This window comes from Parasteatoda tepidariorum, chromosome 4 (genome assembly GCF_982258835.1).
Source record: "Parasteatoda tepidariorum strain Cologne lab strain chromosome 4, Ptep-v5.0, whole genome shotgun sequence".
NCBI lineage: Eukaryota > Metazoa > Arthropoda > Arachnida > Araneae > Theridiidae > Parasteatoda > Parasteatoda tepidariorum.
The window spans coordinates 50,327,678-50,343,810 of record NC_141758.1 but is presented as its reverse complement, the minus strand read 5'-3'; the positions used below and the strand labels follow the sequence as shown (position 1 = coordinate 50,343,810).

Here is a 16,133-nt window from a genome sequence, read left to right as displayed (position 1 = left end):
AGATCCCCCCTCTCCCCTGTGATTCTCCAAACACGTCTTCGATGATCGTCAGGAACGATGATTTCAGGATCGTCAGGATCGTCACAATTGAAAGCGGGATTCGTCGCTAAAGACTATACGTCCCCAGTCGGCATCATTCCAGCCATATCTGTTCAAAACATTCATGCATACGAAATTTCAAAGCAATCGGATGATTGCTTCTTGGTGCGTCGAATTTTTTATTATAGAATGTATATATATATATATATATATATATATATATATATATATATATATATATATATATATAATTTTAGACGACAAATGTCCTGTTTAAAAAACTAATAGGGCAATCTTAAATAGTCTGATTTAAAAATTTTGCGTCTTACCTTTAATTTTAAAACCTTTAAATTTAATCCTTTATTTTAAACCCTAAGTTTTCTGATATCACTGGAAAGAAAAACAATTATTAACTTCATTTATAGAAGTCCACAATTATAATAATTATTATTTCTTTCGCTAAATAAAATAAACTAATTTCAAAAACATGTGCAGGACTTATGTACCAGCCAAGAAAAAACTAACTTCAAATAGTTCGCTTGTAAATTACTTCCAGAAACCGATAAAACAGCTAGTGTTTAGTTTCTTTAGTATTTATGGTGAAATCTCTGATATTTATTGAAATCAGAATAGTGGCGGGAGTAGAAAGATGTGTCTTTATGACTCCGGATGTGGTATCTAGATAACCATTCCGGAAAAGAGAATCAGAATTATCGATTATTTAAAGCAATCACTGTCAGGCAGAATCATTCTATTTTCTCTTATCTGCCACTTGCTGACGAATTCATAGAATGCTCAATTTGCTGTATTATTTTTATTACATCATTAGGTGAAGATGATACGTGCTGAACTCGTGTAAATCAACCATTTTTTTCCACTTTTTTTTCGCCGATTGGATTTTGTTTAAATGCTTATTTTATATGGAATCCATGGAAAATATTATGTTTTATATTTTGATAGGATTCTTTAATAATTGATGCTTAAATAGAAGAAATCTTTATATTTTTTCTTACTCTAATACAAGCTTCTTAGTTTCAGAAATTCAGAATTTATTTTATTGTTTTTTTGTAGATCATAGATAACAATTATCGAAATGAACTCTAAATAGGCCATCTTTGCCCACTTTTTCTATATTTTTTGTCAAATGAATTTTTTTAATTTGAAGAAATATATTTTATGATTTTATGTATTGTAAAGAATTTTTTTTAAATTTTTTGTAATGCTTTTTAAAAGGATATATCATTTAATTTCCCGGTTATTTTTAAACATATTGATAAACATATTAGATCATTTATTTCCTCTTAGGACTAACTATTCTTAACTCATTTAATTCTTATATTCTATGTCTACTAATTTTCCTACACTCAATATTTTGTATAAATGAGATTTCTTTTTATATATTTTATCAAATCGTAATTTGTACCTGCTAAGTATTTTGTCTAGGCAATTGCCTTGTTGTACTATGTGTCTAGGTGAAATAAGTACCTGATACATAGTTTGTCTAAGTTCATTTCTATATCTGCTGTATTTTGTTCATGCGAAATTTAAAGTACACTAAACTTTATGCACAATTATGAATACGTTTGCATAACCACGAGATTTTATCTTAGAATAGTGTTAATACACCATTTAAATAGTTCAAATTATGATTGTACTAAACATGGGTACTTTTAATACTAATACAAGCAATACGTTTTGGGTAGCGATTTAATCACAGGATTCAAATAAAAGTTATTTTTGAATACTTTTTGTTACTCTTTTGTTTCATTTAGTTCCCCAAGGAGAATATAAAAAACCATTGAATTGCATTTGGTAAACTAAAAACGAATTTTAAATTTTAAATTCCAAATATTATTATTCTTTAAATAAGTTTTTACACCTTTAAATGAACAAAAAATTTAAATATTTATAAATTAATTTGACTTCCTTAATTAAACGTCAGTTTCAATGAGCAAAGTGCAAGAAAAAAGGTATAGTCTAAACTACCAAAATATGATAAAATATATCGTGTCTCAGGCACTATGGGAAAACCAAAAAGCTTCATAGTTTTTACCGATGTGCTGTGGTAATGATTTTGGTAAAATTAACAAAAAAGTATGGTTTTATTATATATGATAAAATTTAGTAAATATGGTAAAATTTAGTATTAATTTTATCATGATGTTTTAGAGCATGACATAAAAACTATTTATTTGAATAAACTTACTTTTCAGTTTTCTATTTTATACAAAATGTGAGGTAATAAGAACTATAATTTGGAAAACCAGAATTTCCAGTAAGTCGTTACCATATGAATATAAAATAATACTGTTGATTTGAATACCGGGTATTTTGGTTTTAATACAAGAATAATAGCTTTTTAGTTATTTTTAGTTAGCAGAAATGTCATTACAATACAGATTTTCTTCTTAGTGTTTATATTTTTTTCCTTTAGGGTAATTCACCAAAAATGCTTACTAAGTGGAAACTGAAAGACAGATTTAATGTTTTAGTTGAAATATATTTGATGTGATCAAGTATTAAAGCAAGTTTCAAACTTCAGATTAGGAAAAATTACAATTAAAATAGAATTACGTTATTCATAAATAAAAAAAATTTAAACTTTTCTACAAATTCATTATAATAATCAATTGTTAATAACAATATAAATTTTCAATTCGCATATTAATCAAATGTATATCAATTTCATAATTTTTAAATATCATAGTATGTGGTTTTAAATTTTAATTCTCTCTTTTAAATTTTAATTTTTTTTTAAATTCTCATGGCTTTTTTTAATAATAAAATTCTCGAAATAATTTTTTTTTTTAATTTTTCACCACATTTAAAAATGGCATTTTGTAACAAAAATTTTTTTCAATTGAAAATTTTAAAATTATGTACTATGTTAATCAGAAATAAAAAAACCTATATCAGAAAAATTTACAAAGTTCTAATTGTTTTAATTGATTAACTCGTCTTCATTACTCAATAGATGCTTTATAGTGAACATGTATTATAAAATTATTAGTTAACTTTTTAAACCTTAAAAGTTTCCATTTTAGATTATTTCAAGTCCAAGTAATATAACAGCATTGTGAAAAAGTTGCTTTAAGTATTTTGATTAGAACATCTCTTTCTGAACTATACAAATTGTAACCAAAAATATTAATGTCCAATAGTGTTTTTTATTAAAAGCAAATTTCAGAACATTTTTAGGCATCAAGCAACTTGTCATCTCTAAATTTTAAATGGAATAAAAATAATAATTTCTTCTAAATATAATTTCATGTAAATATAATTTCTTGTAAAATTAGAGTCTCAAAATTAGTGCATAACAGAGGAAGGACACAAAAGTTGGTAAAATTTTCTTCCCTGCCATTAACTTATATCAAAGGAGAAATATATTTACAGACATAATTAGTTGAACGTACACAATTCAACTAAGAAAATTTTTTTTTAAATATTTAAAAGAGTAGAAACAGCTGGACCTGTACGTTTATTGTATTTTTCTGAAGCGCATTTGAAAATCAAATTAAATTTTAAATATTTTTTTTTTTTTTGAGATAACAATGACTTTAAAAAGTAATACGTTAGACTTTAGAAAACTAAAACAGAAGTTTATTGGTGCTGCCATCTGTAAGTCTATTTTCGAACTGAGATTTTGAATAAACAAGGTCCTTATTTTAATGCCCGTGAGTATATCAATAAATTTTAACATTATTCTGCAACAGATTTTTATAAGAAATTGAATTTTTAACATCAAGTAATATTTTTGTTGCATGACTTAGGCTAATTCTACAAATTTATATTTTGTTTCCTATTAAATTATGATTTTCATTCACATTGCACATTGTCAGTAATCTTCTCAATATTTACATAACAAATGCTAATTAAGAATTAATTATTTTAATGGCGCATCCTCAATGTCCGAATGTGAATAATAATTTTTCAATCAATCTTTCAATAAACATTTTTTAATGATTGATCGAATAAATTAAAGCATAATGACTAACACATTTATCAGTTAATCATATTACTAATGTTATTTATCGTGATAAGTAATTACGTTACTTATTATGGTTACGTTAAACAACATGATGCATGCAATTAACACTTTTAACAGAGAAACAAGTTATTTTGTAACACATCACTACGAGATTACCAAAAAACATTTCATAAAAGTTTACAAACAATAAATCATTTTTATTACCAAGAAATAAATAATAAATAAAAATAATTATGATAATTTTGAGTTACTTAATGATGGACATTTTTATTTTAACTTAATAAAAAAATAAAAAACACATTATTTACATAAATAGCAAAACTATTAGATATTGAAATAACAACTGTTTTTGTTAATATTACTGCAAATACCAGACATTTGTCTAATTTAGTAAATGTAAGTACTTTTTTCAGAAATGAATTCAGCTAACATTAAGTTAAAGCTTCAAATGTTCGAAATACTTCATTATTTTAGCAACTAAATGGTCAACAAATTTCAATAATAGAACACAAAATTAAGTACTGGTAGAAAAATAGCTAAAATGTCTACTTACCTATAGATAAATGAATAGCTTATAGTTCAAAACATGGAATAGTTCATAGAACAATAAAGTTATAGATTATTTACGCGTTGTGTTACCTCATATAGATGCTGTAGATTTAATAATAATATTTTGCCATCTCAGTCAGTATTATAATAGTTACAGCAATGCAGATCCACAAACATTGGCATTTCATCGAAAAAATTTATAATATCATTATGTACGTTGGCAATGATTTTGAGAAATAGTATTTTGTTTACTGTAGATATTTTGGATGAATGACCATTTGGCAAAGGACAACTTGGTTTTTCGCCATCTGAATGTTCGCCAATGAGAATTCTGTACGAATTCGGATCTTTTTTGTCGAATGAGAAATATTTTGATTGATTATAATTGCTAAAAGTTTTTTTTTCAATACAAATAAATAAATATTCCAAACTCTAATAGAAAATAACTCTGTTTACTCAAATTTTGAAAGAATTACTCTTTTAAAACTAATAATTTAAAAATATTTTTGACTTTGAAACACTGTCGATATATATAACGGGCTTATTTAAATTTTAAAAAAAAACTTTTAATTAAAACCGTTGAGTAAAGATTGAGTCCATGTACCTAAGGAAGTTAGGTGTTAAATGGAACATTTTCTAAATTGTTAAACATGGAGAACAAAAAACACCGAAATGGAATAACATATAAAACTAAGTTTTTCTCAAATCTTGCTTTTTTTTTTTTTTTTTTTTTTTTTCCTTTTTTTTTACTTTTTGGTTAGAAATCATGTCAACAGTACCGAAATCAACTGTACCCCGATCATGTTTACTGTACAAGATAATTTATTCTTTTTCCTGATCATAGTACACGCAAACTACACCAAATTTTGCATAAATAATTGATTATTGGGGAAAATAGTTCAGCTCCTTAACTAAACACGTAGACGGAGAAAACAATTCTGGTAAAATTACCGTACTATATGGTAAAGGCATTTCTGGTGAGAAACAATTATTTTCATTATAAATACTAAAATATGCGGTATTTAAACGATTCATTTGGCAATTTTTCCTTTTAACTATAAACATAGGCAGAGAAAATAATTCATTTAAAATTACCGCATTGTTTGGTAAAGACATTTCTAATAAAAAAATAATTCTGATTATATAAACCAAAATATACGGTATTTAAACAATTAATTTAATAATTTTTCCGTTCATATGGTTACGGTTTACCGGAATTTCGTTTTTTCAAAATTTTAGTTCTTATTACCACATATTTAAGAATAATCCAGAACTGAAGCGTAAACTATAGAGTATAAAGTATCTGAGACCGTATAAAGAGTCTTTCTGCTGTGCTCTAAGGAATCATAATAAAATTACCCAATTTTACCACATTTTCCAAATTTTAACACATTTTAAAAAACAATATTTTATTATTAATTTTACGAAAACACTTCGATAAACATTATGTTGGTTTTTGGTGTTCCCATAGAGGCAGAAACATGCTAAATTTTTCCATATTCTCGCAGTTTTTACCATCTTTTTTTCTTAGTATATAACTTTCATTTTAGATCATTTGGGAATTTTTTTATAAGAAATATTTTGTAGCAAAATAAACTAACATTGCATTAAATCAATCACTATTTTGTCTAAATAATTTGATACAATTTTATTAAATCACTCTTGTAATTTTTAAAATCTAAGTTTCTCAAACTTTATGCATTTATTAACAGTATTTTATCGAATAATGAATACTTTGAATAGTCTGTACCTTTAAAGCTAGAAAAATTAATACATATCTATAGATCTGAAATACTACCAGGTACAGATGCATTGCTTACTCCTTAGAGGAAAATTTTGTTTCGTTTCTCTTTAGTAAAATTTGGCTCCCGACCAATCCCAAACTATTACTCGTATAACAGTAACTACGTTAGATAACGGAATTTATATACAATTAATGTAATGAAAGTTCGATAACCTTGAAATAATTTAAGTACTAATCTAAACCCTTCCAGTTACGCCTACGCTACATTACAAATTATTTTTTTTATGTTGAGTAATTTTACAGTAATTACTAATTTATTCTTTTTATAACCAGCGTTGAGCAGGCGACCCAATTCTGAATTTACGACTATCAATATTCAAAACAATAGCTTTCAAATTTTGAGCCCAATCCAGAGGACGAAGGAAAATTGGATCAAGCATTGAGACAATCTAGACTTCTTGAAATACTTCTTCACCCACATTTGTGTTACATGGTGAGGAAAACCACAAAAACCTCCCATGGATAGCCCGAATGCAAGCAGATTTTAACCCCTGATCCGTTTACGATTGAGGATATTTTACGTCAGCACTGTGGTCGGTGCGAGTAAGTAGCAGAATTCGTATCACCCAGCCACCACTGTAATTCGAGCCTGGGTCACCTCATTGGGAGGCGAATGCTCTATCCCCTAAGCTACCACAATTCTCAATAATAATATATACCATCGTTGAACTACAAACCCAAATTTTGAATTTACGGTTACCAATTTTCGACTGCGTAGCCTTGCAATTTTGAACAAAATCCAGAAGACAATGCCTAGATCAATACCCCATGAGGCATTGATTTATTATGGGAACTTCAAGGAATTTGTGTCCCAGACAGATTTAGAGCTCACCTGTTACCATTTAATTCACGGGGATTCTTCTTTTGGCTGGATTGAAACTCCCGTTCCCAGGAACACAAGTCCAACGTCCTACAAACCAGGGTATCCCAGCCCTCAGTAATAAAAGACATAAACGCTAATAAATCTGTCATTTAATGCCCAATACTTGCTCTCACAGGTTGTCAAATTGTTTGAATCCGCCCTTTTTTCAGCTTTTAATAATAAAGTGCTATTCGTTTTTCTTCAAAATTGTACTTTTCATATTTGAAATATACTTCTATCCGTGTTAGTATGCTTCTTAGAAAACAGCTCACACGTCGCTCTGAATAAAATATAAACTTTTCTGCCTTACTTTCAACGCTGGCACGGTTTTGAATTTTTTACGTGTTTCAGAAGTCTCTCAACTTTTCCCTATTACGCAACATTTGGTTTGACGCCTTTAAAGCTAAATGTACGGATTCGCTTTACCTCTGAAACAGTTCGGGAAAAAAATATAAAATATGTTCCACAAAATTAAAAAAAAAAAAAAAAAAACTTAACGAAAATATAATAAAATAAAAATTGATTTTTAGATTATTGACAATTAAAATGCATTTTATTTGGACAATTTTTAACGACAATCCGAACTTTGAACAAAATTAAGTGAAGAATTCTGTGGGATCACATTTAAAAATTTCGTATTTTTTAAATTTCATTTCTGGGAAATTATTTAATTGTTATCTAAAAAATTTGGATTTTTTTCACGTCACACAGTTTAAAATTCTTCAGAGCCGACCAGGTGGCCGAGTGGTTAGCGTGTCTGACTGCGGAGTCGATGGTTGCGGGTTCAAATCCCGCTCAGGGCATGGATGTTTCTTTCTCTCTGAGTTCTATGTACTTTCACATTTGTGTGATTGTGCGAATGTGATCCGCCATTTAAATGGGTTTGTGGTTGTGTGACATGGGCGACGCTGCTCCTCTTCCGTGGCTTCTCCACAAGTGCTCACTGGGAAACGAGAAGAGAGTAGCAGTTCTGGCACTCCTGACCAATGGAACAATACATCCCAAGTGCCCACCATTAAAAAAAATCTTTCAGAAATTTGCTTACCTTACAATTTGAAAATGCTTTGCACAGCTCTTACCCAAACAATAAATAATTACAAAAAATATCCATATTAATATATTTAAAAAAACTGGTTTTATAATTGTGGGGAAAGTTCATTGCTTAATTAAAATGGGATCAGAATACAGAAAGAATGAAATAAACATAAAAACTTTCAAACCATTCTTTTATGTGTAGATACGTTTATGTTTATGTGTAGATATTCTTTATATTTTTGACTTTTAATTTAAATTTAAAACACGTAAAGCAACGTTTTGGATTCTGTTCATCAGTTTCAGATCACGAAAACAAGCAAAATTACTTTACTTTATATTTTGGAAAAAAATATAATCATTTTATCTTTAAATAAATATAAATGCAAAAAAATATTATTAATAATCTTTTTTTCTACTGGATGTAGCAAAAACAAGAAAGATGTCAATCCTCACGAATTTTTTAATACCGCTAGTTTATATTCCTTCGATTAAAATATCTAAATATAAAAGACTTTACACAAAAGAATTATCGTGAAACTTTTATATTCCTATGAGATTTAAAAAAATACTAGTATTTCGAACTCAAATTATTTTTTTATGTCTAAAATATCTTAATTTAAAACATATGACCTTCATGCTTCAGTTAATGTCAAAACAATTGGTTGTTTCCCAAATCTCTAGTGTAAAAAAATTCTTTCGAACTTTTTAAAAAGCAGTAAAATTATTTGAATCTATGAACATTTAGACCTTGATATTGTTAAAGCTAAAGTTATATGTTAGAAAAAATGAAAATTTTTAGATTGGGTACAATTTTTTTATTGTATTGTTTTGAGTGTGGTAAAAGTTTGCAACTACTTAATATTAATTTATTGGTGTCTCTAAATTCTTCAAAATTCCGATACTTACTATCTTCTTTTCATTGTGTTAAATGCTTATTATAAAGAGTGCTTACTCGCATGTTATTTGAATTTTGTGCAATTTGTGGAATAAAACATTGGTAACGAGAATTTTACGCTGAATGAATTTTACTCTGAGAAAAAAAGTAGGGTCAATAAATGGCCAAATAAATAGTTTAAATACCACTTATTTTTATTTTATGAACCAGAATCATGAATTATTTTGATAGAAGTATCATTACCATACTGTAAAGAAATTTTACCAGCATTTTTATCCTTGTATCTCTGTAATCATATTATACAATTCAATTTAATACTTTAAAATTTAATACTTTAAAATTTTACACTTTAGTTGAATTTAAAAACTATTCAAATGGAAAATATTTTAAATGAATTTAGTTCCTGCATAAAAATAATTGAAAACGTCTTTGAAAAATCGTAAAAAGGAGTTTTTTAAAACGTGTTGAAACTTAATATTATATTGTTCATTTTTCTGCAATCTTAAATAGGATACTAATTCAACCATACCATTGTACCTCTTAAATTTAATTACACAATTCTATAGATCGACTGCAGTGAACAAATATTGTAAAACTCATCGCCCAAATCTGTACAAAGTGTTTAGTGTATCTGTACAAAGTGTTTATTATATTTCGTGCAAACTTTTTTATTTTTTTATTTACTTTTGCATTGCTATACTCAAATTTTTACGTAGGAGTTTATCATTTGTTTACCAAATCATACACTTTAAATGATGGTATATAAATAAAATTTTATTTTTGATGTTTGTTTAAATCTAGTACTTAGAAAAACTTTCAAATATTTACAATTTAAATATCTTTGGCGGTAATAAGCATGATTAAGTTCTTCTGCCCTTTCATAGTGCCGAATCTTAGTACTTTTTGATAAGTCAATTTAAAATGCATTTACATTAGTCAGACTTTAATGTATGCCTTACACAGTGCAAAAAATCCAATTTATATTTTAAAGAAATAATAAAATATGAAAACATATATAATTTATCGATATTTCTAAAAGTAATTTTATAAAATAGTGTTTGGAAATAAATGTTTCTTAAATCTCAAATAGGACTTTGATTTGATGTCATTTTTGCAATATGTTCCAATTTTAAAATTTGAAAAAAAAAATTATAATATCTTATTATTTACATAGCATTTTATTAAAAAATCGTTATTCTAAATCCTTTCATCTTCGCCATTTCTTGCAATTTTTAAATTCTTTCAATTTAAATGAACTTCGCCAAACTCATTATAATTCTTCGATAAATAAAACTTCCTCAACCTTAAATTCGATCACACACAAAGAAAAAAAAAACTATTTTAAAACTTTCACATCGTCCCATTTTTCCTGGTATCAATATTTGGAATTCCTTCAAGACGTAAATTTGATAAGAAAAGAATAAGATTGTTGACGGAGAGAGAAATTCCCGCAATTCAAACGTGATTCATTCCCTTTTTTCTTCGTTTTATTTTGTGCAGTAGTTAGACCATAATAAAAGAGATGGCGTTCTTTTCTTAAAGGGGAATGTGCGCACACACAAACATAGCGAGATGGATGCCAAGAAAACTAAAGTACATAACTAAAAATAAACTACACACAAAAGCTAACAGATGGCCGCTCGAGTAAAAGTGGCAGTAGCAAACTAGCGTAGGCGTAGCAACGAGCTATGATGATCTGCTGAGGAAGATGACAATGTTTAAAATAAGTGGTAAAAGCGTACTTGTTCACAAACCAAGTGGCAAAGTGTTTTAAAAATAGAGCAAGCTTGGCGATTTTTTTTTCTGCTGTCTTCCTTGTTTTTATGTTTGACGGATTAATTAATGCTGGTGACATAATATTTGACTGGCGTAAATTAAATCTCTCGTGATCGCCAAAAAAACTTTTACTAGTATTTTTTTATTTTTTTTATTTACTTGTGCGTTTTTGAAATGAACCTAAACATGAAAGTTTTTGAAAGCAAGAACATTTGTTTTGAAGAAAGATTAGCTTTTTCTTTTGTTTATGAAAAAGTGATGAATAAGAAAGCTGGTGGAAAAATGATGAGAAAAATTTTGCCTAGGCATACGAGAGTAGTATTTGATAATAAACTAGGAAATGTACAACCAAGTGGCATATGAACGAGTAAGTAAATTTCATCAATTTAAAAAAAATATTTTTGAAAGATATAATATAGTTTAAATAAATAAAATATAAAGCATTGTGACTAATTAAAAAAACGCAAAATATTTCAAAAAACCTTTATTCAATCTTAACAAATTCTGCATAAATTTTTCAATTAATTTAATACATTACAACGAAACATTGTATTAGTAAAAATTATTCTTAAAAGATATCCGCATGACATTTGTTTAAAATTAATTTTGAGTACGTGAAATTTTTTCTTAAATTCTTAGGCCTTTTTAGGGGAAAATAAAGTGTTTGCTATAAATATGATGATAACATTTTTCTAACATATAACATATTTTCACGTATTTTATAACATATTTTTGCCTGCATTAACCATTAAATAAATACTCAAAATAATTATATTTATATTTATTAAGCTGTGAAAACAATTCCTGCTAAATTAAGCTTTCTATTATTAACATTTCTAAAGAGTAAATTAAGATTGCTCGTCTTAATATACTATTTTTTCATCAAATATTTGCGCTTCATTTATACATATCTCATATCAAGATTTTTTAAATATTTTTTATCCTAAAGCTTGAAATTATGAATCAATCAAATTAAACACGATGAAATTTAATTTTCATGAAATTTTATCAAACAATATTTTTGTATTCATATTTTGAATTTATGCAACAAAAATTACCCAAACTAACAGAACTAACTTAAAAATCAAAACACATATACCCTAATTTCAAAACAAAATAAATTAATCAAAATTATTGGGAAATGCAATCTTTCTTAGCTTCCAAATTTCATTTGCGCATAATATTGTTCAAACAAATAATTTTAATTTTCCCATTAATTTTAGTAAAATTAAATTAAAATTTAGACAAATTTCGTAGATTTAGTACAATGTCAATATTAAATTACTTTAAGTGAATTTATGAAGTTTAAATGAAGTTGGGGAACGCTTTTAATTAAGTTACAGAAGTTTTAAGTAATTTACAGAAGTATTTGTATTATGTATGATTTCTCCCATTTTAGTTGCTTGCTAAAATGCAACATATAATTTTTAATAGTTAAAATTTATATTTGAGCTGTTTTATTTTTCATTTCCATTTTAAAATATCATAAATATTTTTTATTTTTGCATTTAAAAAAATCAGTGTATGCATTTATTTATTTCAATTTTAAATTAAATGTAATAAGAAATATAGTAGTTCTGATAAACTCATAGTTGTTTCATATCAAAAGCTTAGTTTATGCAAAATTATGCAAACCTGTATTTTAAGTTAATCTCATTTTTTTAAATCTAATTTTCATTTATATTTATTTGTTATTTAGTATCTTTAAATTTGAAATATAGTGATTTAAATTATTGTTATAACATCAGAAATATGAATAAGTAAATGAGGAAACTGTCTTCCCTTAATTTGAGACAACTTTCTGATTGCAGATTCTCAATTTCTTATTGAATACTAATGATTTCTTGCACAATCGCTTAATAAATTTTAGTAAAGTTATTGCAATTCCAATTGAATATATATTACTTGATTTGCTGGTGCTTTAAAAATAATTCATCTGCTTATTTGATTTATTAAAATATTTTATTCGCTCACAACTTTCAGAATTATACAGGGCAGTTAATGTTAGCATTGAAGTAATTTGATTTTATATTAAAATATGAACATGTTTTTAATTTGAATTTTCTCTTCTAAAGACTACCTACATGTAATTAGCAGTAAATATAAATGCCATTAAATATTATTCTACTTTATTTTTATTTTATTTTTATTGTTTAAAGTATTCACAGTTTTTTTAACAATCAGCGACACTCCTGTAAACTATTTAAGTGGTGCGAAAAGTAATGAAAATTAAAAAGTAACTTTACAATTCTTAAAAAAATTTCTGGAATATCTTATATACTCATTAAATTTAAGGCAAAAATGCTTTTTAAAAATAATATTTTAGAAACTTATATGAATTAGCATTTTCAATATTTAAACAAAATAAAAAAAATGTGAAAAGACATCTGTTAAATACAACTAAATTTTTGCTATTTAACTAATCAAAAAGACAAATTCATATAAATTTTTTAATTTTTATAATTGTATGAATATATACAAATTTTTAAAACATAATAAAAAGAAATCCCATGATATTGCTTATTAAACGTCAATTATTGTGGATGATTTTTTTGCTGGTGAATATATTAGAGAAATTATATTTTTAAGGGTCTTGGTTTAATTTTATTTTTTCCATTTTTTTATATATTTTCAAAAGAAAAATTTACATTAATTTACATTTTAGAAGCAATTAGAAATATTTTTTAAATTTTTATTCAAAACAATTTGAGTAGAATTTGATTATTTTATGAGTAGTAAATATTATAGGCATTTCTATAGAGAAAACAAGTCTGGTAAAATTACCGTGCTCTGTAGTAATTACATTTCCAGTAAATAGAAACATTGATCAAGTAATAAATACCAAAATGTGTGGTATCTAAGCATTCATTAAATAATTTTTTCGTTCAAATAGTAACGGTTTTTCTGGAAATTCTGGTTTTCAAAATTATATTTCTTACTTCCAAACATTTAACAAAAAATGCAAGACTGAAAAGTACATTTAAACAAATAAATTGTTTTTACTTCATGCTATAAGCTATCATGATAAAAATACTAAATTTTTGCGTATTTGACAAATTTTATCACGTATTATAAAGTTTTATTTTATTGCTAATTTTACATAAATCCATGCAAAAACACTCCAGTGAAAGTTATGGAGCTTTTTGGTGTTTCCATCAGGCCACGAACACGGTAAATTTTAAAATATTCAGGTAGTTTTGACCATTATTTTTCTCGATGTGGGTGAATTATATATGACTAATATTTTGTTTTACCGTTAAGAGTAAATTTCAATCATTTAGGTGGATATTTTGCCTAAGGTGAAATTTCAATGCAAGGTACTATAAAGAATTTCATATACGTAAAGCTTAAATGACTTAAACCTTTGCACTTAGGGATTTAATTCTTGAAAACTATGTATATGTACTAAAATCAATATTTTATAGTTATGGTATTTTGAGTAGGTAAAAAACTAATTAATGTTTCCTTAGTTCATTACGAAAGTTTTCATTAACGTAAATTTTTAGCGTTTTATTAAAAATGATACGTTTGGGCTTAGTATTTAAAAGAAACAAACATACGTTGCTTTATGATACTGCATTTTTGTCATATGTAAGTCTGATATTAAGCATTGCCTAATTTGTTATTATATTTCCTTCTGATTACCTGTGTCGAATTGAATGAACAAAAAATGATAAAATTGAATGCATTGTTTGGAAAATGATTTTTTAAATTCTGTATATAGATTGAATCATACTGTTACAGAGAATTATACAGTTTTAAAGTTTTACATTTATGAATTTTTATTTTTTACTCTTGATTTTTTTTCAAAAACTTACTATTTTATTAAACTCTTTCATTATATGTAATATTTATGAAAAGAAATTATTTAAATAAATGGGTCTTGATACTTTTTAGATCTTAAAAATTTACTTTATTAATAGTTCAAAAAGTTTTGCATTTCTGAAAATTTAAGAAAAAAAATTTAGTTTGCATTTATTTTATCATTATACTCATTTCATTTTATTTTATTTTATAACTGTCATTGAACAGTGGATTCAATTTTGGGTTTACGACTTCTAATGTTCATCTCCTAAACCTTGTAATTTTGAACCCAATCCCAAAGACAAGGAAACTGCTCGATCAAGTATTGGGAGAAATTTGCACTTCTTGAGGGAACTAAGCCACATTTGAGTTACATGGAGAGGAAACCCACAAAAACCTCCCACTGTTAACCTGGCAACAAGAGAACTCTAACCTATTATTCGTCTGCCACTGAGTATATTTTACGTCAGGACTGTGGTCGGTGCCAGCCGGATACGTAATTCATATAGATCATTTCTAGGATTCAAGCCTGATTTACCTTATTGGAAAGCGAACGCTCTATCCTCTGAGCCATCATGGCTCTCATTATACTTAATAATCAGTTGTAATAATCAGTTTTTTTCCTGAATTTTGTATCACTTTTTTTAAATAACACTAAGGGTCTTGGGGGACTAGCATAAGTCCAATTCTAACTCAATGGAAGAAATAAAATAATCACATCATGCATCATTTGCCATAAATCAGGTGCCAAAATATTTAGAGAATTTATCAAGTCTGAAGCGAATAATAAAGTGACTTACATATGGTAAAATCTGATGCAAATTAAGAAATAAAAAAATTAATACTTACTACACATAAAAATAATTACAGAAACTTAGAATGAATTGAATTTTAAATTATTACTCATGTACCTTGCATAAGTAATTTCTCTTAATGATTGCACAGAAATGTATTATGTTCTCGTAAGTCTCGTTATTGACGCTTACCAGTTCCTCGTGTTTCTTAAAAAAAGATTTCAAAGATCTAGATTTTTATATTTCTCCCATTTTGATTCTGATGTGCATCATATTTCATGTTTTGCAGTTAAATAAATATGCCCGTATCTTTTTCTGAATTATTTCAATACATCTATAATTTTTACTAAATGAATGAAGCTTAACTGAAAGTATACTTATCCGGATTTAAAAGTGGGCATTTTTGGTACATTTATTTTCATTCCACTAATCCTTTTTTTTTCCTCATTTACTTATGAGATGGTGATAGGAAATTATTTTACTTTTATTCGTTTAATGTATATCTAACTCAGCGGGATTTTTTTCTTTTACATAACTTTCGGCTCTATATTGGAAATATTTTTCATAAATAAACAACAGCAATTACC

General features: G+C 26.4%; 1 protein-coding gene across 4 annotated transcripts in view; it reads left to right on the top strand.

Moving 5' to 3' along the window:
• LOC107455319 (potassium voltage-gated channel protein Shaker) overlaps positions 1–16,133 on the top strand; it is a 669,177-nt gene that overhangs the window by 533,696 nt on the left and 119,348 nt on the right. The window contains exon 1 of one of the 4 annotated variants that reach the window (XM_043043588.3): positions 10,825–11,315. The exons of the other annotated variants lie outside the window; for them this stretch is intronic. Within the exon in view, the coding sequence (XP_042899522.1) occupies positions 11,308–11,315 (8 nt within the window). The 5' untranslated portion in view covers positions 10,825–11,307. Of the gene's footprint in view, positions 1–10,824; positions 11,316–16,133 lie in introns of those variants that run through there. 4 annotated transcript variants of the gene reach the window in all.